A 22,695-nucleotide genomic window follows, 5' to 3' on the forward strand; every position below is an offset into this window, starting at 1 on the left:
GTTTGGTAAGGAAAGATGCAACATGAACGGCAAAACATTATAATTTCCTATGCTATACGTTCAAGAAATATTCAGCTCGACATCCATCACTTTTTCGGGGCATCTAAAATTCCTATTTACGTTTATGACCGCCGGCAGGCAGCAGAATAAAGCTGCAGCAATTAAAGTGATCGCTCATGTGGGAGTCACAGGGAAAGCTGGGAATGTCGGAAAAGCGAGTGCTGCATTGAAAATTTTATGCGTCTGCCGGGGAAAAAGAGGAAAAATGAGGAAATGGCAGTGGCAGTAGCAGTGGCACTGGAAACGGAGAAAGGAATTGCAAGTGCGCAATAGCTGTTTGGTATGTGTGTGCGTTTGTATGTGTCCTTGCAACAAAAACGAAGACATTGCCAAGAGTTGGGGCGTTGATGGCTTCCGGCGTCTGTGCCCACAACAATAACAACAACAATTGCTGACGTGTGGATGCTGGGGATGAAATTCCATTTAAATGTCCCTCAGTGGACAAATCAAAGATAACGAAGAAAAAGCGCCAACGAGCAAATTGAAAAGCCCAAGGAAAATCGTACTGTTTTCCACGGAATATTAATAACATTCAGCTGAATCGGCTGGATTAAACGCTAGCCATGGTTTTAAAATATTATCTTCAAATTGTAAGTTATGTCCATTATTTTCGTGGCTAGAAGGGCACACAATCTTCGCTCTTTCAAACCTAATTTTCCCCCAATGCCGAAGGCAATTTCGTGCTGTGCTGACCCACAAGTCCATAAATCTAAAAGGACCCCCTCGCAAAAATTACCATTATGCTGAGCGTTTTTGATTAGCCACTTGTGCTAAAATTTTACGCAGCCTCCACGGCCATGTCAATCAATCTTTGACACACAATTGGCCGAGATTTGCATGTCCTGACCCCCAAAATGGGATCTCCCAAATGGATATGGTCGTGTGCCTGAAATTAATTCACATTGTTATGCAGATGTCCTGCGCCTGTGTCATCGTTAAACGTTTTGTAGATTACGTCCTAGCCGAGTGTTTGTACTTTTGGCCAAATTTTGAGTGTAGTTACAATGTTCATGGCATTTTTATGGGTTCATATTTTCTTCGTTTAGTAATTTTACGAGCTGACTTTGCCGAAATTCGCGTTCAGTTAGCAATATTTACATCTTGACAGGTTGACGCGTTTTATGATACTATCATTTTATATTATAATAACTTTGAAGTGGTTTGTTTTTGTAAAAGATGGAGGATAATCTAGTAAATATTAAGTTGCCAAACTTGCAGCTCGGAGTTCGTCCTCGAAAGCAATAACTCGTCCAATTTCCTATTGTTGCAGCTCAATGAAGCCGTTGCTCTTGATTTTTCTTTTTTTCTGTTCCAGGCAGCTGGTGTGAGAAGCCCATGTTCCAGTAGCACAGCCACAATCTTGGAAAACCCCTCCCAAAGTGTGTCACTTGGTTTTTGGCAGGCTGCGAACTTTGGGCTGAGGAAAAGCCGGGTGGTTGTTTGATTTGTGGCCCGCGGCGGCGACAAGGTCGTTCTTCTCCCCCCCATTTCCACCCTTCTATTCGTTGCACTTAGCCAGTGTTCCAGCCAGTGTTGCCCAAATTGTCCACATAAAACACGGCCAAGTTAATACAACTAACTATAAGCCAAACAATCACTGTTTCACTTAAATAACTTGAAACGAAGTGGTCGTTTCAGCTCCATGCAGATTTAAGTGATTCAGTTCTGTTTTTTTGTAAGTGCACTTTCCTTTTAAATAACGTTTTCAATTTGGCCAAGAGTGGTTGTGAAATGGCTAACAGCACAGCTCTGGGCCTTCATAAATAGCCGTACTTGAACCCGATGGCCGAGATGGCCAGACATGAAATGGCTTCCGTTTATTGGCCCCCATCGCCACGCCCCCCATGCCGCCCCCTCTTGACCATTTACGCGCCTGTTCTGGCCGTCTTGTCAAATGTGTTTATGGCCAAGAGCGCCCGTTTGGAACCGCACCGAAAAGCAAGCCAAACCAATCGAACCGCCAAGTCGGACGACATCTGTGAAATGTTGCCCGTTTATGGGGACGCTGAGTGGGGCTAACCCCCAGCCACTCAACAGCAGAAAAAAAATGCGGATTATTGAGAGTCGAAAGCAAATAGCTTTATACTTTATTGCACGCCCATATACCATAAACACTTTGGCCAACGCATTAACAAGGACATCTGCCCGTCGAGTTGGTCCTAACTCAATTCGGCTCCTTTCATATCGGAATTAGTCAAATTGAATGGCTCAAACTGGAAGTTTATTTAAGCCATTATATTTGCCGCGACCAAAAGACCTTCTTCGCTTCAAATATAATTTTTAATCGAATTCATCAAAATGTATATAATTGTTCATTTGTTTTATACATACATGTATATATATATATGTTTTATGTATACATAGTTTAGTTTTTGATATATTACACGAGTGTATATATAATTGGTTTTGCTCAGGCCCTTGTAAATATTGTAAACAAGTTAATTAAACATTAATATTCAACAATTTATTCGTTTAGCTTCAGATTTGTGAGGAAAAACTGTCTGAGTGTGTGAGTTATCGTTAAGTTGAGGTTATATTCCTTTAGTTTTGGTAAAGTGTACATTGATCCGCATATTTTCCACAAGACTTTTTTTATTTTTGGTAGAGACTTACACACATCTGTAGTTATCTTAGACCTTAAATATATAATTCGCAGCTTTGGTTTAGTTTACTTCGATCTGGATGGGTTTTTGGTTTTGTAGGTCCCCAGGAGACCCAAGGAATTTAAAGCTTTCGTTAGTTAGTTGTTCCTTTTCCACCTCTTATTATGCCCATACCTCATTCTCCTCCCCATCTGCGTACTTTTCCGGCTTTTGTTGGTCGAAATTACTTAAGTTACGATACATTTTAAAGTGCAATACAGAGGTGCTGGGAAAAGATATTAACACGGGTACTTTGGTCGAGTTTGGAGTTGTATGCTGATCCATTTTTGAGCTTTGGGCTTACGAACTAAACAGTTTCGCAGATACATTTACCTATGCACTTAACGTGTATACATATGTTTAATTTAACAATTTTCTCTGGTATCCAATAATGTGAAGTAGGAGAAACACGCTAGGAAAATCGGGCTAGGTTATATACTACGTTGAGTAACACTGGATAGGACTAATAGAATACGCTAGGATAGATACTTCTACATATTTTCGGTATGTTTACTTCATAATTATTTTTGTGTGTTAAGTGGTCCAAAAAAAATTGACTCAAATTGACTCTGTGCCAGCACAGAAATGAATGTGTGTGCGACAGAGATAGTTGGGAAATGGCATAGATTTAGTTGTGAGTGGCAAATTTATATATATATATATATATATATATATATGTGGTTGCAAGTATTGGACAGTGCTATTCCAGCAATCATTCCGAACTCTCTCAATTTTAGGCACCCCATTATAAAAGAAAACCTCATTCTTACTACCACCACTAATCCATTCTCTTCTAGCATTTTGAATACTATATGCTGAACTAGTACTATATCTCAAATGTTCTTAAGAGTTGCCAAAAGAATGTGGCATACTTTTCGACACATGGATTCTTCACTTTTCAGACATTCGACTTGAAACACTCGAAGAAAATGGAGCAAACACGCGCACTCACACCACCTCATCTCAACGACTTACAGACTGACTTAGCACACGCTCGCAAGGATCCTTGGCCACAGGACTACCCCCGGAATCCTACACCTGTTCGGCACTCTCGTCCAGCACCATCGAGTGCAGGTCCATCGCCGATCGGGTCTTCCTCGGTGGCCTTGGCATCAAATAGTGACTGGTACTGGCCCCCACAAACACCGAATTCTGGCGGGGACGCGACGCCGAAACATGCGAGGCGTAACCTGGAATCACACAGAATAGTAGATAATGGTTAAGTGTCGGGATTAATCAGAAGCTGAAGGTCACACACTTGCTCGGGATTAAATTCTTGGATTATTAAAAAACAACTCTGTGAAATTTGGATTTATGTGTAGGCATAATAAATACAAGAATGCACCGAAATAATTGTTTTATTCTTTATGTCTTGTCCCCATTGCCCTTTACTCTTTGCTCTCTGCGATTGGGGATTCCCCCACAGCGGCCTTGTCCTGACTCAACTTAATAGACTTTCCGCTACGGAATCGAGGTCTCAACTCAGCGTTTTCACCGCCCCGCCCCCCAGCAGATTTACCCACATTATCAACCAGACCATATCCATTTTCATGCACCGAAAACAATTTAAGTAAGCTTAAGTAAAATTCATTTAAATTTCTTTCCATCGCTAAGCTGCCAGGAAAAACGCGATCTTTAAGATTATGAAATATTTGCAAAACACTTTTTCGTTAATAAGCTTTCTTGGTGTACGTATTTTCCTCTCTTATCTGGCATATTTTATGTGCGTATCCTTATCATGTGCCGCTTGTGTTCCTGTCCGTGTGTTTCCTGCATTTCCACGAGATTTAATTGCTCAGCCCCTGAAGGGAATGTGGATGTGAAGGAACTGCGGTCGGGGATCTCAATGTGGAGCACCAAAAAGTCCCAACCAGCAGAGGCATTAAAATTGTATTGTTATTTGCTTTCACTTGCGCTCCGCTGCCTTCGCGCGGCGGGCGACTTAATTGTCTGGCAACTCATTAAAAAAAAAAAAAACAAGAAGTCCCAGGATCGAGATAAAGGGGCGGGAAGTGACTACAACTAAATGCTGTATTTACCAGCTAGTGGGGGCGTGGCCCTCGAGGGGCAATGCCATTAATGAACGCTTCGAATGGCGCACATTACGCATAAGTATTTCGATTCAACCCGACTTGGGTGGAGGGATTACTACATGCGAAGCTGGAGGGGATTGGCAGTGCGAACAGATGTCTGCATGTGTTAACCAGTTCATTTAACTGAAGTGCGACTAAGCTGTGCATTGGCACAAAGTGAATTAATTTGGCTATTGCCTTAAGTCGAGATGAAAGAGAAATAACTTTAAAATGTAGATTTATTCTCTCTAATTTCCACTTGATTTTCTTCCGACGGAAATCTCTTCAAATTGCATACATTTCGAACCACTGTGCGACGCACAAAAGTATGCAGCACAAGTTGCGGACACTTTGAGCTCGATGGATGTTCGATTTTAATTGCATTCGGGTTGGCCCGAGGGGGAGGGTGTTGGTCTGTGGGTGGTTGGTGACGTGCCAAATGAAAGGCAAGCAAATGACGTACATACCCTTGGCATAAATGTTGGGATTATAGGCCGCAAATTGACACGTCGGCATATTGAGATTGTGCACCATGCCCATCGACATGCGCGACACGGAGGAGCGCTGAAAAAGATGGGCATAAATGAAATGCATTCAATATGTATGTGTATGTTAAGGCTTTTAAGATATATTAAAGTAAGCTTAAGGCCTTAATTTATATCAATAAATTAAAGAATACTATGAAAGGCATTCGCGCTCACCTGGTGCGTGGTTACAGCATCCAAATCGACCAGCGGACAGGAGCTGCGATGCTGCTGCTGGAACTTGGGCTGATAGGGCTCCAGCATCCGGATCTTGCCCCATCGGTTGAAGAAGAGCATGATGGCGCCCACCCAGAGGACCAAAACCAGGCCCACAATCAGTACCTCCTCGGTGCGCACGATGATCTTGGGTCCTGCAAAATAACGAGCACATGCGGATTGTTTATTTGTACATTTTCAATGTAAGCAGACAGCTTCTCGCGTTCGCCATAAACATTATGGATTTGTTCGGATTGCAAACTGGTCGCACGTACCGCACGTAAATAACTCAAGAGTCAGGCGGCTCGAATTCAATTATCGTCGACGTGAAATCTGCGCGATAAACAAATGGATTGCGACTGCGATTGGTGCTGGAAATGGGATTTGGCATTGGGATTTATTAAGCAACCGAATCGGCGACTTTAGTCAGGCTAAATCCACCGAAGGGGATTTATTTCCAGGTGTTTGAAGTTGCGCGAGTGCCATGAAAATTCAATATTTGCGAGGGGAAAATATATAAATCCTCGGCATACACGCTTGCATGTGTCGCATATCCTTTGAAAATTATTATTCCGCGGATGGAAACACCTCTAAGTCGGGCCTAATCTGTGCTCATTTGGAATTGGTTATTACCAAAATTAGGATTTCCTTAATGTAATCAGGGGAACAACAGAGTAGTCAATAGCACATGGGCAGTAAGGATACACATTTCCCAATTTTTTGATAGCCAAAAAGCGTGGCAGTAAGACCGAACTAGTTTTTCAACTCAGCCAATTAAAGTTCGGCATTGGTTTTTGATGCTGAAACTTTTATGATGCCGCTCAAATACTACAACTTTTTATTGCGTTGCATATATGATGGTATGGTATGTTGAGTACGCTTTAAACTTAATTGTGTTAAAATGATTTTCGTCCAATCAAGTTCTTTAATGAGGAAGAAAGTGCGGAATGAGTGAGACCCACCTGTTTCCACTGTGGTGGCATTGGAGGCTCCTGTTGTGGCACCTGTTGTGAATCCATCGTCCACCTCCTGACTCCCCAGCTCCCCCAAATAATCCTCGCTGCCATTCGAGGACGCCGAGGACGAGGAGGGCGGCGAAATGGGAGCGGTTTGCTCGACCTCCACCAGGAAATTGGTGCCCCGCCAGCCGGAGCCCCATTCTGCGGCGATTCAAAGGCAATTTATTGAATCGGATTCAAAACTGGTCGTTGCAGGGAGGAACTCACCTTCTGAAAGACTCGCTGCTGTGGTTACCTCTTCGGCGAAGACCTCCAGACGCACAACTGCAATTAGAAAGCAAATGATGCCGTTAATGACTAACTTTTCATATTTAATTCAATTATCCTGAACAGCCACCTAAAGTATTCGCATTTGCACAGATTTCGCCATTCGCAAACTTTAAAGAAAATCAACGAAGAAACTTGAGACCAGCGAGAAGCATACCAAAGTCAACTTGAGTTTGTGGCAAGTGGCAACTTGGAAAATATTATCCCACGCTCGGAAAAGCGGACACCACCCACCACCGCCCGCCGTCTTCAAGAAAATGCAATAAACACTCTGCAAACTGATTTGATGGCCAAGGAATTATGCCAAGTCGTGCACTTCAAAATTCCCTCCATAATGCAATTGTGGAGCACTTAAAGGATCGTATATGGCCATGCTTATCCCCAGATGATTGCGCCCAAAGGACTGAAGCGGGAGTTACGTTCGTGTGGGTGGTGTCAAGGATGGAAAGTTTTCCAGACGCTGACGTCGGTGAAAGTTCGACCAAAGTGCTGCGACTGCAGTTCTCACTCAACAGCTCATGCAAATGTGGGTGGTCAGGAGCTGGGATGGCTGCACTGGTCTGGGCATCCACATTCCACTCGCACCCAAGACGCACCCAACTTTCTGTAGTTATTTGGTGCATTACAAGTGGGGCGTACAACACATTGGAACATTGGGTTGGAGCGAATGGCCTTGACGTTGATGCGTGTGTTCTCGGGTTTTCCAATGATAAATGTGCCCAGAAGGGCCTGGGCTCAAAATGGAAGCCAGAAGCAGCCCAAAGCCACACGACCAAGGACCGCAACAACCACAGAGACCATCACTTGGCCGGCGAACAGGTGGGATTCGCAAACACCACTCGAAATCCTCGTCAAAGTGCTAATGACACGGAAGAAAATGTAGCCCATAGTTTGGTTGTGAAATATAATTGATAAGTAACAATTAAGTATCCTAAAAGTTAGTTTATAAGAAGATCAACTTTCGTTTAGCAAGCTGCATAAAATGCATTAAATATGAATTAACTTCTTAAGACTATAAGCAGTTTCCCGATTATTTGCCAGTGTAGCCAGCCAGAGTAGAATGTATCCAAGAATTCAGGGCAATGGGTATGGCAAATGACCTTGAAAGTGTTTAGCGCCCAGCCCCCTTGGAACATCCACCCCTCCTGGATGCCATGGGCTGGTCCACCCACGAACTATTTATTTAGTTGCTTCATTTGCCTAATTTGCTTAATTACATGTGTTCGACGATGGGCCCAAATCTATGCCCGAAATGAGCTAATTAACATGCGCAAATTATACGCAATTCCCACAGGGATAAGTACAAAGGATGTGCCATAAAAGGAGGGGATTTTCCGGCGAAGATAGCGAGGGAAAGCAACCTTACTATCTGCTGAATTTCCCCGTAATTTATGAATGAAAAGCGACAGAAAAAGGAGGAAAAAAAATAAACAACGGACATTGAAATGAACTGGGAAAAGTGTAATAAAAATCAAATTAGGGAAAAGGGTGAAGTGCAAAACCGGAAGGGAAAATCGCTGCAGGTAAGCCCAATCTGAATTTCTCTTCCTCTCACTTTTTCCGATGCTCTCTCTCGATTTTCTTTCGCTTTTCCCCTGCGTGTGTGTGTGTGTGTGTGTGGCACCTTACCAGTTTGGAATTGGCCATTAAATGCTCATTAGAGTAAACAAACAACCCACAACAACAACGGAGCAATGCAATTTTAATAATCAGTAGCCAAGGGACAAGGATCAAGGATGAGAAAAAGGACAAAGAAGTACTCAGCCGGCAATTAACAAAAGCATTTTGCGCAATTTGTGACTCACCACTCAGTGGGGTTTTTACTTTCAGCCAGGGAGATGAGCAATGTGTCTGGAGCCAATTAAATATGGAATAGTCCGAGACAAAGAAAAACACTATTTGCATGTACTTAAGCCGGCCAGAAAAATGAGTTTAATTATTTCAACATGGCTTTCGAAAGACGCAATTTATCTATGTGATAAATATTTCGAGGAAAATCAAATTTAACTCGTCTGTATCCAGTAATACACAATCTTCACATGGGTAGCAGCAGCAGCTCGTAGACTTTTCTAGATGCAAAAACGCAACCCGGACAGCCAAAGTTTTTCCCACAAACTTTGTGAAAAGCGGCGCAAGCAAAAACGGAAGGAAACCGGATTACAAATGTAAATAAACATCAAGCGGAGAAAAAACTCCGTAAGCCATTCAATAATTCATAAGAAAACGCAGACAGACACAATGGCAGGGATACACGGAGAAAAACGAGGGGTATGATGGCGCAGGACGACAGTCATAATACAAACACAATTACAAATGGGGGAATGCTATTGATTTTCTACGATTACGGGCGGCACAAGATGTCTGCCCTACGTAGCAAGTTACCCTGTTTCCGATTTTCCGTTTTACCGATTTTCCGATTTTCCGAGTTCCCGAGAATTCGAAATTGATGGGGCGTTACGGGGCGGCGGGGGGAGTGGCAGGTGTAGCGACCAAAGCCGCTTACCAATATGTCAGAAACTCACCTGAATTCGCCTCAATTCACTGTGACGCATGCAGGGACTTTTTTCCAAGCTCAATGGGGAACAAGCCACCAGGAATGGGACAGCTAGCAGGACTCGTTTTCTGCAGATGCGATGACATCGTCCTTTTCCTAACTATTAGTACTTCACTAGGCTTCATCACTTTGTAAAACATTTTTTTGCCAGCTATAATTTTTTACTGTCCTTTACAATTGAGAAAAATGTGTTGCACGCCACATGGGGCACTCCACTAAAACGCAATGAGGAAACATTGTAGAACTAAATTTCAGAGAGGAACTGGCCAGGATTTCAGAGTAAAATGGAGTACTTAGCGTGTCCTTCTTCCGGTTGCCAACAAAATCACTTTAAAGCTGGCCAAAACCCAAAACAAAAAAAACTGAGATGGGCACGTAAAGTGGCCCTCGTAAAACGAGAGTCTAAAAGAAGGGGGCGTGGCAGATAAATGGGGAATGCCTAATTGTTGGGGGCACTCTTGGTCACAGAAGCATTTGGGCATTCGAGCACAACTGTACTTAAGTGATGCTTTAGTGGAGGATCTTTCGGCTATCATTTACGAGCCCATAAAGCGCACTATATCTTCTTGCTGAGTGTGGTTTAATACAGCTGAAGAGTTTCTAAAAGGCGTTTTAATTCATGATTAACTATACCGTTCCCTTTGAAATCGTAAAGATTCCAAATTGCAACCACTTAAATTATAGTTTTTGTTAAACTGTACTTCTTGCCGGCTTGTTTGCCGTATTCACCTGCATGGAAGACTTGAACTTGTCGACTTCTCGTGGTCAAGGACTCGCGAGCACCTGGTCCTTTTTGGCTAAATTATCCTGGGCAAATCCAGGATCCAGCTGGGATGGCATCAGGTGATCGGTGATTGTCGAAATTAGAGCCTAAGTAGCCTCGCCCATTTGCGGAACACATGTGGATCGATCGATGGATGTCCAGTGAGCGAATGTCTTCACTGTATTTCCCCCGGCTCAGTGCGTCGAGAAATTCCCAAACAGGATGCGGAAATACCATCCAGGACACGTTGGCACATCGGTGGGCCTTTCCGAGCGCCCAGCGATTTTTTGGTACGCGACTTAACTTGACCCTGTCGCGGCATCAACAAGTGCGCTGCTCGAATCATCATCATCATCGAGGTACGAGTGTCCGTCCTCAGGTGGACGGACCCGTGTGTATATATCTGTATCTATATCTATTACTCTGTGCTATCTACCTGCCCGATCTGGACCTCAGCACGCGGTACGGTTTATGGTTTTATGGCCATGGCCAAGGAGTTGCCGGCGATACACGGAAAATGCGTTTCGTAAACAAAATGCGGCCTCCATTCGCATTTCCACTTTCACATTCTCACATCCCTCCCAATTTTCCTGCCTCCCTCCCACCGTTCATGATTTTTTGTGTTTTTTCTTTGCTGTTGGCTTGTTTGTTGTCACCAGAAGATCAAAAGAAGGAAAAAACAGAATATGATAGACAGAAATTGCATTGATGCTCCTGATCACAGATGTCCTGCGACCGCGAGAGTCCTGGAAACGGTCATGTCCTTGCCATTGTCTTGGCCCTCATCCTTGGCTGTTTTTTCTCCCTGCCCAGCTGGCTCAATAAAAAATATCCGAGTCGGATTCCAAGACAATTGCTTGGCTTGCACTTGTGCCAAAAGTTGCATTCAACTTCGTTGAGTACGCCGGAAAAAATCGGGACCACGTTTTATTTTATAGCACGTCTACTTTTTAGCCGTGGCAACAGGTATGTAGTTGAACTGCAAACAATGAAGTGATCCTCGAAGCACTTTCCCAGCAAATTAAATAGACAATAAAGTAGGAAAACAATAAATAGATGAGTATTTGAATGCAAAAACGCCAACAGTTGGAAAAGTAAGAAATTGAAAAGTACTTGATTAAGCTTCAACTTGTATCCTTTTTCGTCCTGTGCCATCTTATTTTATTTTTGCTACAGTTTCACCCATTTTCACCCTAGTTCGGTTTATCCCCTCCGAAATCTTTGTGCCAGTGGCATTTCAATTTCGTGGACATTTCCTTGGGGCTTCGTGCGGAATCCTGTGCATCCAGTCAGTTCGCATTTAATGGCAAGTCAACTGGATTGAGTCGAACTAGATTTCAATGGAGCTGGGGACTGAGGACGACGGGACATGGATTGCCATGGCCCTTTTGCTTTGATTTTAGCAACAAACTTGCGATTTTGTCCAAATGCTTGGAATCTCATCCTCGATACGATTGCTCCTTTGAAGCAAATAAACTGTCCACTCTGCATGCACGATTGATGCACTTTATTGGATGGGTTAAGTCCTCGGGAATCGATGGTGATTCAAGAGACTTTTACTTTTAACAACTCTACAATTTGGAAATATGAAACTTTCTGTAAGATTTTCACATATAATTGCCGCAAGGAGAAAGCATTTGAAACTTATTTTATAATTTAATTTAAAGGCAAATACTTTGGCCAAAGAAAATTCATCACGAAAAATGGGAGTTGTCACTTGAGTAAACGACACATGCAAAAGCAATGAGGAAGTCGTAAGTTAGTTTTGCATCTTACTTAGCTAAATTGTCAAGGGTCATTTCCCATACGTGCCTTTTCCCCATTTCGAGTTTCTCCGTATCAATCGAGGGATATGTATCCTTCACCAACTCCTTGCTCTTCAAGCTGTTTCCTGGCCCCACAGCAACTCCACAGATGCCATTTGCACAAGCTCAACTGAGTCGAAGCTAAGGGCAACTCACATGCCACACACAGAGACAAAAGTGTAGCTATGTATATTTGGTGAATAAAAGTTGCATTGTGTAACTTGTGTAAGAGAGTCTGTTTTTATGTACATTTTTCCAAATTATATAGTCGATTTCTTTGGTGCACCAGATTCTCTCCTTTGTACTCGGGCACATTTTTTCTAACACTGTATTCTTGGGGTCACTGGGAGCTCTTCGACTTCCGTTTCCGCTCTCGCATCGAACATGGAGACCTCCCAAAATGGAGACCCGTCACGTGCAGTGAACAAATGCCCGAATTACGTGACTGCCAAGTGCGGATACTAGTGCGGATGCGAATGTGGATATGGTTGTGGATGGAAATGCATATTTCGATGCAGGATACGGATCAAATTCGCTAAACAAGCGGTGCGAGTGCAAGCCAAACAGACGGAGTACGGGAAACTCCATCAAGGAAAATTGAGAAAAGGCGAGGAAATTCCGCCGAGCGTTTTCCCAGCCGAAAAATGCGGGAATTTCAGCGATTGCGTGTGAAAATGCAACAAGAAACCAAAACAGCAAACACCAAATGTGCGATAGTCAAATGAGGCCTGAGGTTGGCCAGTTGTTCAGTTGCTCAGTTGGTCAGAAACAAAAGCCAAGTTTGTTTCCCGTTAACTAAAAAAGGAGAACCCGGAGGTTGTGAAAAGTACCAAGGGTATACGGACCCCAAAGGAGGCAGCGATTATCACGTGCCACTGCAGTTGCATTCCGTTGTAAGGACATAAGGATGTAACATAGGGGCACGAGCTCTCAGATAGGGTATCTTAGTTCGAGATCCCACGTGTTCTGGGTCTTAAGGGCAAACGGGTATGAGGATGGGTTGAGCACCGCCCAGCTGAATATAAAGATCACGAAACATAAGAAAACTGGAAATGTGCCTTTAATTTTAAATTAGATTATTATAACATAGAACTTTGGAAAGTTATCTGTACTAATCATGTTAAGTGAATTCTTTGTTATTCATGTAAAAAGCAGTAAAGAATATGCAATAATAAAGAAAACTTGAAAACTTTGTATAGATAAAAATGTTTTAACGAATTTCTATGGTCATTCATCGCCAACGTTATTCATTGAAGTGCGATATACATTTTCACTTTTCATTCTCCATTTTGACCATGTCGATTTTCATTTGCATCCAGATGCCAAATTCGATTTCTTTTGGCCTTGAGTTATGCGTTGAGTCCAAGAATGGGAGAGCCGTTCCATTGAGGAGTTTTCTTCCGAAATAGATCGAAGTCGGTGCAGCTGCGTGGTATTCGAGGTTACGACTCTTCTGGTTTTTAATTCGGTTGGCAAAGGTCCTTCCCGCTGATTCGAGACTTGTGGCCGGCGTCAACGGCGTTCCGAGGACTGCGCCACGGCGTTTACACAACAATTGGCCATGGCAAGGACCAAGGATCCGGCCAACACAATGGCCCAAGGACGCCGACCAAAATGACTGACCGACCATGATCGGTACATCGGCCATATATCCGCAGCCATAACTCATAGTTTCACAAATAAAAAGGCTGATAAAACCGAAAAGAGTTATGGCCGGGAAAGTATTTTAAATAAGAAGGTGAAGGATAGTAGAGTAAGCATTACGACAGCCCAACCTTAACTCGTTGGCCAGATCGAAAGTGCTCGAATCAAGGTCGTTTCGAGCGGGATCGCAGGTACTCTCCACACTCGCCGTGTTTTTGACCAAATTGCCGGGCCATAAAGCATCGCGTATTTTCATGAAATCCCGTTCGCGGATTAGGCCAGAAAATATCTGAAAAACTAATCAGGTAGCCGCATGCGGTACGGGTGATTCCAGGAACTCCGGGTCCGCAACTCTACCTGCTGGACATATATAAGCCCGCCGGTTTATGGCCATGCAGAACAGTCGACAAGAAATTGTCAAGCGAGTAACATCTTACCAGAGTTTACTACATCATCTTTCAAACGTACCGAAATCATGGGTTGTTGTGCAAGCAATCTGAAGCTCAAGGAGCTGAGCAGCCTGAACAGCAGCATCTATGTGGCATCCGTCGGATCGGCAAGTCGCTCCCAGAAGCGTTTGTACAGCAGTCGAAACAGCAGCGGAGTGGGCAGCAGCAGCGGTAGCAGCAGCTCCTCATCCTCCAGCCGCAGCATCTGGAGCCGCTCCAGCCAGCCAATTTGCGATGATTTCGCCGAGCAGCCTCAACTGGACAAATCCTGCGGCTACTACACCTGCAGCAGCGCCAATTCATCGCCGAGGAAGGGCCAGGAGAATGACGAGGAGATGGAGGGAGCGCTTATGCGCACGCAGGACATGAGCGCGTCATCCCGTGATTCCACACAATCCGATCAAATGGTGGGCAATCTGGAGTGGGAGATGCACATGATGCAGCAGGCGCAGCGCATTATGCCCAAGACCTCGTCGCCGATTTGCCAAAGAAGGGATAATGGTCAGATGCCCCCCTCGTCGTACCAGAAGTGGCGAAACTATCTGCAATCCACGCCAGCGCACATGCTGCACAATGTCACCCACATTCCGGAGGCCATTGCCGGTCACTTTTGCCCCACCAGCTTTCCGGGCTTCAGCGACCTGGAGGAGATGGAGAGTGCGGCCAAGAGGTTCAAGGTGGATTTCGAGAAGGAACCACTGGAGGAGCCCCTGTACACCACCTACCAACTGCTAGCCGGGCACACGCACACCATATCCACAGATCTGTGAGGAAGGCGTGAGGCATGAAGACCCATCCAATCGCACCATCTCCGCCTGGTTCGGAGTGGTTCGGCGATCGGTGGACCCCATAGATGTAATCCCCGGCGAGGACTGGCAACAGGTGTGCCAGCTGTCAAACAGTTGGACAATTAATAATTCCAAATTGCATTGCCCAGCAATGGCAATTGAGCCTATACGATTTTACAAAAATACCTATTTTTTTTGACTGTATATCATACAACCTAGACTTAAGGACAAGGACAATCAACGATGTGTACATTGTTGGATAATCAAATTGTACTCGCAAATATATCTTACAATCTCTAAGCTATTGACTTTTCAATCACACTAATTAGATGCGGGTCAAAGGTCAGGGGCCAATTAAGCTGCTGGCTACACGGCGCACGGCATTTCTGAGTTTTACAGCAATTTCTCAAATAGGAAATTTTTACGAAAAATTGTCAATTTTTAAGATTTTTAGCTGAGTACGCCACTCAATAGGAAATTAAGCTAATAATTCAGCAAGGTATCACATTCTACATTCTGACTTATATTAACAAAGTAGTGAGTATAATACTGATATACTATAACCAAAAATCAGAACGCATTAATGTGCGAAATTTATGCGATTTGTTATTGTTTTTTTAGCAGTAACTTCGCAAAATTAAGACGCTCAGACAAGAAATATACCGTTTGTTGCAGCTAACAACCAAACCTAACGATCCATATCACTTTTTAACCCATTTGGTAAAAATATTTTTTTGACAAAATTTTTAATATTTTTTAAGGCGTGATTTTTTTTCGAAAAATGTCAAAATTTTTATATTTTTAGCTGTGAATGCCACTTGATAGGAAATTAAGCAACGAACTCACCGAGGTATGACTTTCCAAATTCAAACTTATATAACCAAAGTTATGGGTAAAACAATCATATTTTTTAATACAAAAAATCAGGATAAATTTCTTGATACTGGTATAATTACTAATACTTTGCCCATAAAAAAGAAATATTTCCTTTGCCCAAGTCTTGTGTTTGCACAGCTTTTCCATCCCAGCCCATTAACTGATTGCTAGCCACAAAATGTTTTAATTGGGCTTTGATGATTAGAAATTTAATAGCCACCACAAACCGCAGAGGAGGCTGTCCACAGAATGGCAAAAAGCCGGAGTTTTGGGGCTCATTTCATATTCAAATCGATGGAAAGAATTAGTAGCATGCTGCGCGTAATTACGCGGATAAATGTGCATTAATTAGTGCAGCCCAGCCAAAGCCAATCTAAATTGAAATGGAAAATTATAAAACGAAGCCAGAGATAGGCAAATATGGATTACGAAATGCGGCTTGGGGAATATTTGACTGTTTGCATATTTTATCATAGCAGTTATGCAATCATTTATAAATGCAAACTATAGCGAAATGTATTTTAATTGAATTTTCTCGTAATTACAGAGCTAAATTGGCAGCTCTGGCCTCTTTGGTACCCAATCACATGCTGGAAATCCGACTACCCTGCCCTGTTTACAGGGTATCGGTTGGCAGTATCGATTTTAGTGGCTTGTCAAGTGTCTGGGTGCCCACTTAAGTTACTCTCTCCTCCCGCCGCACCTGAGGTCCTCGCATTTTCCTGACATTTTTCCCGCTCCTTTGGATCCTTGACAATGGAAAGAGATGGCAGCAATGTGTAAAGTGGCGGGCGAGAGAGACGGACTGCTGCGTTACCCAAGTAGTTGGGTTCGCATCGGTGAGTTGCCATAATTGGTGCGGACTCTCAATTGTTGCAGCAATCAGTCAATCATTCAATCAATCAATGGCTTCGAGCACCAGGCACTAAATAATTTTACGCGGCGACAGAGAGGGGCATACGGCAGGGGAAAGAGAGGAGTATACTGATTGGTGTTGCACCTAATTGCAAGGTGAAAAGGGTGGGCCAATAAGTGCCACGTTGATTATTGCAACACTTTTTCACTCACTCCAAAACTTTTCACCACGAACAGCACACATATGTGGGAAATGGGAAAGCTCTGCAGGGTCGAAATTAAAGCCCTGTTGAAGTGTCAGAATTTTCTTTATTTAATGCAGCAACTTTTGCGCCGCCTGACTTTCATGAGCTGCACATAAAAATGATGTAGAATTATTAAGTTTTTCCCCTTGGCCTGCTGGCTGCCATAAAGAAGAAGTGAAGCCAAAAAACAGGACCTTGCCCCAGGGCCTCTTCCTTTGCCCATCTCTTTCGCTCCGCCCATCTGGCGGAATAATAAATAGTAAATGGCGCTATTTTATAGGGAATTTATGCGCGAGGAAACTGCAAAGAAATCAAATAAAGATGAGAGCTGCGTTCTATAGTGTGGAAAATTGAAATAATTTATTATGTTCTAGCGAAGCAGAGAGACCATCATAAAATGAAAATATGTATAAATAAGAATCCCTCAACAAATGATTATGATTATGTTAAAATGAAATATGAAATGGCTAAATCCTCTTCTACGCCACCATTTGCCAGTCACTTCCGCACACCTTTTTCCACCCATTAAATCGGACCCATTGTGACTTAACCTTTGTCTTGCCCAAGTCCATGAAATATTCAAGCTGACATTGACCCTGGAAACTGGCACAATTCCTGACGATTCCCCATGAACTTCTCCAATTCCTGGGGCAAAAACTTTAAAGTGTCAAACTGTTAGCATGCCTGCACGTGGGGCAGGACGAGCAAAATATCCGGGTTAATTCAAACTATTCAGGGCCGGACCAGGCGTATACATAATTTAAGAGCCACTAGACGGGCACAGAAAGAAAACACGTCAATATTGGTACACAAAGTTTTTCCAGCAAAACTTTGTGCTAGGACTTCAATGGGCCATATGGGAGTTTTATATTAAGTCTATTGTTGAAAACTATTTTGTTAACTAAAAGTCGACAGTTTTTTACCCAGATCTTTCATTGAATCTCTATAGTTGAATATAGTGGAAGTTCGTCATACATTTTGAAGCTTATCAGTGGAAATCTAGGGACTTCAACCATTTTGCTTACCGTGTGTCCTGGGAAAAGGAAGCGGCTATGGATGTGGTCGAGGTGCGGAGGAAGCCAAGGGACTTTGCTGCCGTTTGACAGCCGCAAGTGTTTGGCTGACTCCAACGCGGCACTTGAGCCTCGAGTGGCGGACAAAGCAAAGTGGTCCGGAAAAACAAAAGGCGCGAGGCTGAACAGGAGCAAGCTGAAGTGGTTGGTCTTGTGGAAGGACCCATGCAGTATGCACAATGCTGCCCGATCCGATGGCCCAGATTTGTGATCTTAATGCCCTTTTAGGTAAGCCGCCGAGAATTGGCAATCCGCTCTAATTACAATCTGGCCACAATTGAGGATTGCTCGCGTTGCGTGTTACTAGTCTGCTTGGTCCATTGAATCTATTGAATCCATGGAATTGAAATCCTCTGAAGATTTGCCTAATCGGTGGCCCTCTAACCCCACCCTCCGTGCAAGTCGCGTGCTCTGCGGTGTGAAATCTGGCCGAAGATTACCGCGGATCTGCGCGGATATGATGCTGCCCAGCCATACCTAAAAATCTTTGGTCTTCGGTGTACGTCTTATGTACGAATGTGTGTGTGTGTGCGTAGGGATCAAGTGGCGAGATTAAAGACTCCGTGGAGGAGGGGGAGTTGGAGAGTGGGCGGTGGGCGTGGTTAAGTCCTTGTAAATCCATCGGCGGGATTAGGACATCTTGCGGTTTTAATGCCAGCCAGCCAGCCAGCTAGCTAGCTAGCCACCAAACAGCTGTGGCCATCTAAGCCACATTTAAGCCATTTAGAGACGCTGATGAATTTATGGACCGTTCAACTCGGTGAGAATGTCACATTCAGATACCCGGTTTTTAGGCTCGCAGTATACACTTTATCACAGGGTAATTTAAATTTTGAATTTTGATAAAAGAGGGATTTTAATAGTGCACAAAATGGACAACGACCTTTGATATTCTGATTTTTTGATAACTTTGGTGGGTTTCCACAAAAATCGTAATACACACACACTATTCATATTTCAAACCTATTCGTCTATAGTATCTCAAGGATTCCAGGATCTTTTTTGGGCCCCCAAAAGTATGCAACATACATATATCATGTTGTGGTAAGGGACATGCACAATTTCATTGCCTACTTTTAAGCGGCAACAAAAAATGCAGGACATTAATTATAAGCGCATCAAAAGAGTAAGTCAAAATTCGACCAATGAAACCAAGATTTTCCTTTTTTTTATTGATTTTCCCCCATGTGTGTGTGTATGTTGTGGAAAAGAGAATCGGCGGAGGTCTGGGAAAGAGGAACAGGGAATTTGATGCGTGCCAATGCCAGCCAGCATCAAAACTCCGAGTGGAGAATCCGAGTGGGATTGGGGAATTGGGGGAATGGACATGGCCATCGTTCACTGATGGATAGTTCCCTTCATTGGAGCTGGCAGCGGGGTTGCCACCATCGAAATTGAAAGCCAAGTAAAACAAACAAAAAACACATTTCTCGTTTGGTGCTTAAACAAACTCAATTATGTTTACAATTTGGCCGACCACCAAGCTACCCATTAAGATTGATAGCATCTCGCCTATCAGTATGGCAAAAATGATTCTATAGTGCAACCAAAAACCCAGTTCCACGGAGTAAATTTGGAAAACTATGACCTCATCATACATTAATCTGTTTAAGTACTAAAACTTCTCGCTTAACTACAGGGTATCATGTGCTGTAATAACTGATGATCTTGGGTGGAAAATTGGGGGCCAACGCAGAAATTGTAAACAAAAGAATGTCAAAACAGTGTCCTCCGCCATTTTCATGTGGGTAGTGTGTCAAAATCACATTAGATGCTGTTAACTTTTGTCAGTGATTGTGTTTGTTTGGCTCGGAATCTTTTTTTCGGTTTTTGGTCAATTTGTTTGTTGGCCCGCAAATTGATTGATTGCTATTGATGCCTGATTTGTCCTTAACCCTCACGCACCATGTCCTTGCCCTTATCCTTTTGACTCCATACACTTTTGTTTTGCTCTTCCGCGTTTCGCTCGGCTGAGATTTGTGGTCATCCCAAATGGATTTTCTGTGGCCCACCAAATTACAGGCGACCAAGTTAACTGGCTGTGTGTGTGTGTGTGATTGAGTATATGTATAAGTGTTATTAACTTTGGCTTACACTTGCCATGTGTAAACTTTGTAATCTAGCCAAGGTCGGGGATGATCGAATAAGATTGATTTTGTGGCCAAATGGGGAGCTTAGATTTGAATTCGAAAATTGACTAATTTGAATGAATTCTTATGAATTCTTAATATATATCAATAGTATTGTTGCTCCTTTGAAATAGATAAAGATACAAAAAGTTGTACACCTCCGCCTGGAGAAAGTTGAACTTTGGCTCGCGCTGTTTTATCTCAATTTCGAATGCCAAACTTTGGCCAAATTCGCTTTGTCAGCTTGGGGGCCAGCCTTTATTGCCATTTTCCATTTGGCCCAACCCTCTGTAAACGTAATTCTTTCCTATCCTCGGGGAATTCGATGACACCTCAGCGCGTGACACACAGGAAAATGTTTTGCAGGACACACCGCTTTTGTCCTTAGGAATGTGCAGTGGAAAAAGGGAAAACGCTTGATTTGCATACGGGGAATACACATTGGAAAATAGAAAAGGGTTAGGAGATATTCCCAGATGCATTTTTATGCCCTTGAAGGGGTTAAATAAAAAAAGCGATTTTTATGCCATTTTTCCCATTTACCCATATTGTTCGCTGCCATTTTTTTATGGTATGCAAACGTGTTGGTCAGATCGTAAAAGCCATTTCCAAATGCAGCCAGGTAGGAATTGAAATGAATTGAATTGCGTGAGCCATGGAAAATCCAAATCCATAACTCTGATAGCGCGTTTTATTGCAATATGCAAATTCAATTTGTCACTACTGGCCTTTGACATTGACACCGAAAATGGCGAATCAATAATATATTTAAAAATGTGTAATTTGCGGGCGGACATTAATTAATTGCCAGTCGCAAAATGTTCAATTAAACGGACTGTGGTGGCAGTTACTCAAAAATATACGTATCCTTGCTGGCAAATAAAGAAATTTACATATGTGCTGCAGTTGTAATTTGTTTCCCATTTTTATTTGACACTTAACAAATGACTGCAACTAAATGGAATTCTCTGTAACCCCAGAGGAATCGAATGCTCCTCTGGAATTGCGTTTAAAGGTGAATCCAGTCGGGGGCACTTGGAACACCAGAAGCCGCAAATTTCAGTCCCCCTGACCCCCATAGATTTCCATTTCAACTGCAGTTGACAATGAAATGCTCTCTGCGTCCTTTTGGCGCACAGGGAATTGAGTTTATCAGCTTGCATATGCTTTACTTTGCTTCACAATCTTAAATATTATTTAACTAAAACCAATTTCGGCACAGACCAATTTGAACGCTTTTAAAATATATTGAAGTTGTAAAAATGAAGGAAGAGTATAGCCAACTTCGTTTATTTTTCCCTCTTTTTACACTACTGCCGGGTATTTTCAAATGAATTTTCAGTTTTTCGTTTGCATTGCTCTTTGTTCCTCCGAAAAGCGGAAAATAGACACTACTGGCCACAAGCCGCATTTTCCATTCCCCCAACAATGACCTTCGTCCTTTGGCCTCGTATTTTCCAGAGGAAAACAGCGAACAAGAGAAGGTATTTTGTGTTTCAATTTTAATACAATTAGAGGTTGCATCGATGCTGCAAAATAAGTGGAAGCTGAGTGGGAATTCAGGGCCAACAGGGGGTTTCCCCAATAAACCTAATTAATGGGAAATACGAGTGGTCGACGGGGTAACAAAGGCGATTTTATGCACAGCAAGAAAATATTGGGTGATATCCTTGTTCAGCATTTCACGGCATTTGCCTATTTCCACTTCTTTTATTATACTTTTTTTTTTCTTACAGTGTACCTGTGCATTATAATTGGGCTTCATTATTTTCTTCGACTGGCTTACTGCACAGCCCGCGGTACATATGTCCACTTATAATGAAGGCAAAGCCGCTTATGTCCTCGCCCACGCAATTACTTATACGCACACATATATATCACCCACACCAGCAAACCCAGGCACACACACACACTCACTCACTCACACATATAAACAGAGGGAGAATTGATGAAGGCATTGCTGACATGCAAAGGCTGATTGACACACAAAGCGAGCATTCTGCTGGGATGCTTAACCATGGACCTCGAACCTCGACCCCTTGCCATCACCTATGCTCCCGCCCCTCTGCCACGCCCCATATCCAAGTGCACAGCGAGAAATCATAGGGTTGCTCTCAATGTTGTAACCACATTTGTAGAAACTATTGTTCCTTAGCAGTCTTCATTACCTTACATCATAGTATGTAACTAAAAGCATTAAGCATTAAATTACTTAAGACAATTGCTACACTTTCGGGCTAGTTGTATTATAAACTGCCCCCGTTCTTTTTCTCTGTGCACTTTGCTCCCTTTATGGCTTTGCTGCAATTCATTAAGAATTTCCTCCTGCGATGACAGCCAAGTCTTAAGTGGCTGTACCACTACCACCGCCTCCATCTTCACCTCCATGCCACTCCATGGCCACCTCGCCCCAACCAGAACTGCAGCCGCCCACTAACCAGCTCCTTACGGCGGGCAATTATGTCTCGAGGATGTTGGATATCCTGGCCAGCGAGCAGCAGGCGACAGCAAATGACAGGCCATTAAATGCCCGTTGCCTGCGCGACCAGCCTCATCCGCATGGCGACCCTCAAGTTAACCCATCGCAACCCAAGCTCCCTTGCACGTGCAAGGATTGCAGGGGCAATAAAATGGAATCGCGACTCTTGCAAAACCCCGAAATCGTGGCCAAATGTTGCCTCATAAAACTATGCAAAACAAGGGGATTATGGTCA

The 22,695-nt window shown here is 43.2% G+C and overlaps 2 protein-coding genes across 2 annotated transcripts in view; one reads left to right on the plus strand and one right to left on the minus strand.

Annotated features, from left to right (window-relative positions):
* Positions 1-2,502: 2,502 nt before the first annotated feature.
* LOC117147980 overlaps positions 2,503-22,695 on the minus strand; it is a 36,746-nt gene continuing 16,553 nt past the window's right edge. Inside the window, exons 2-6 of the mRNA XM_033315130.1 lie at positions 6,741-6,797; positions 6,477-6,674; positions 5,476-5,669; positions 5,242-5,338; positions 2,503-3,892 (exon numbers count right to left, since the gene is read on the minus strand). Of these exons, the coding sequence (XP_033171021.1) occupies positions 3,735-3,892; positions 5,242-5,338; positions 5,476-5,669; positions 6,477-6,674; positions 6,741-6,797 (704 nt within the window). The 3' untranslated portion in view covers positions 2,503-3,734. The remainder of the gene's footprint in view (positions 3,893-5,241; positions 5,339-5,475; positions 5,670-6,476; positions 6,675-6,740; positions 6,798-22,695) is intronic.
* On the plus strand, positions 13,973-15,103 carry LOC117147981. The gene has a single exon (XM_033315131.1). The coding sequence runs from the start codon at positions 14,042-14,044 to the stop codon at positions 14,783-14,785; it is 744 nt and encodes a 247-aa protein (XP_033171022.1). The 5' UTR covers positions 13,973-14,041; the 3' UTR covers positions 14,786-15,103.

This window comes from Drosophila mauritiana, chromosome X, assembly GCF_004382145.1.
Source record: "Drosophila mauritiana strain mau12 chromosome X, ASM438214v1, whole genome shotgun sequence".
Lineage (NCBI taxonomy): Eukaryota > Metazoa > Arthropoda > Insecta > Diptera > Drosophilidae > Drosophila > Drosophila mauritiana.

What these genes read in the sequence shown, in the direction of transcription:
- LOC117147981 (XM_033315131.1), top strand. Translation starts at nt 14,042, where the DNA reads ATGGGTTGTTGTGCAAGCAATCTGAAGCTCAAGGAGCTGAGCAGCCTG.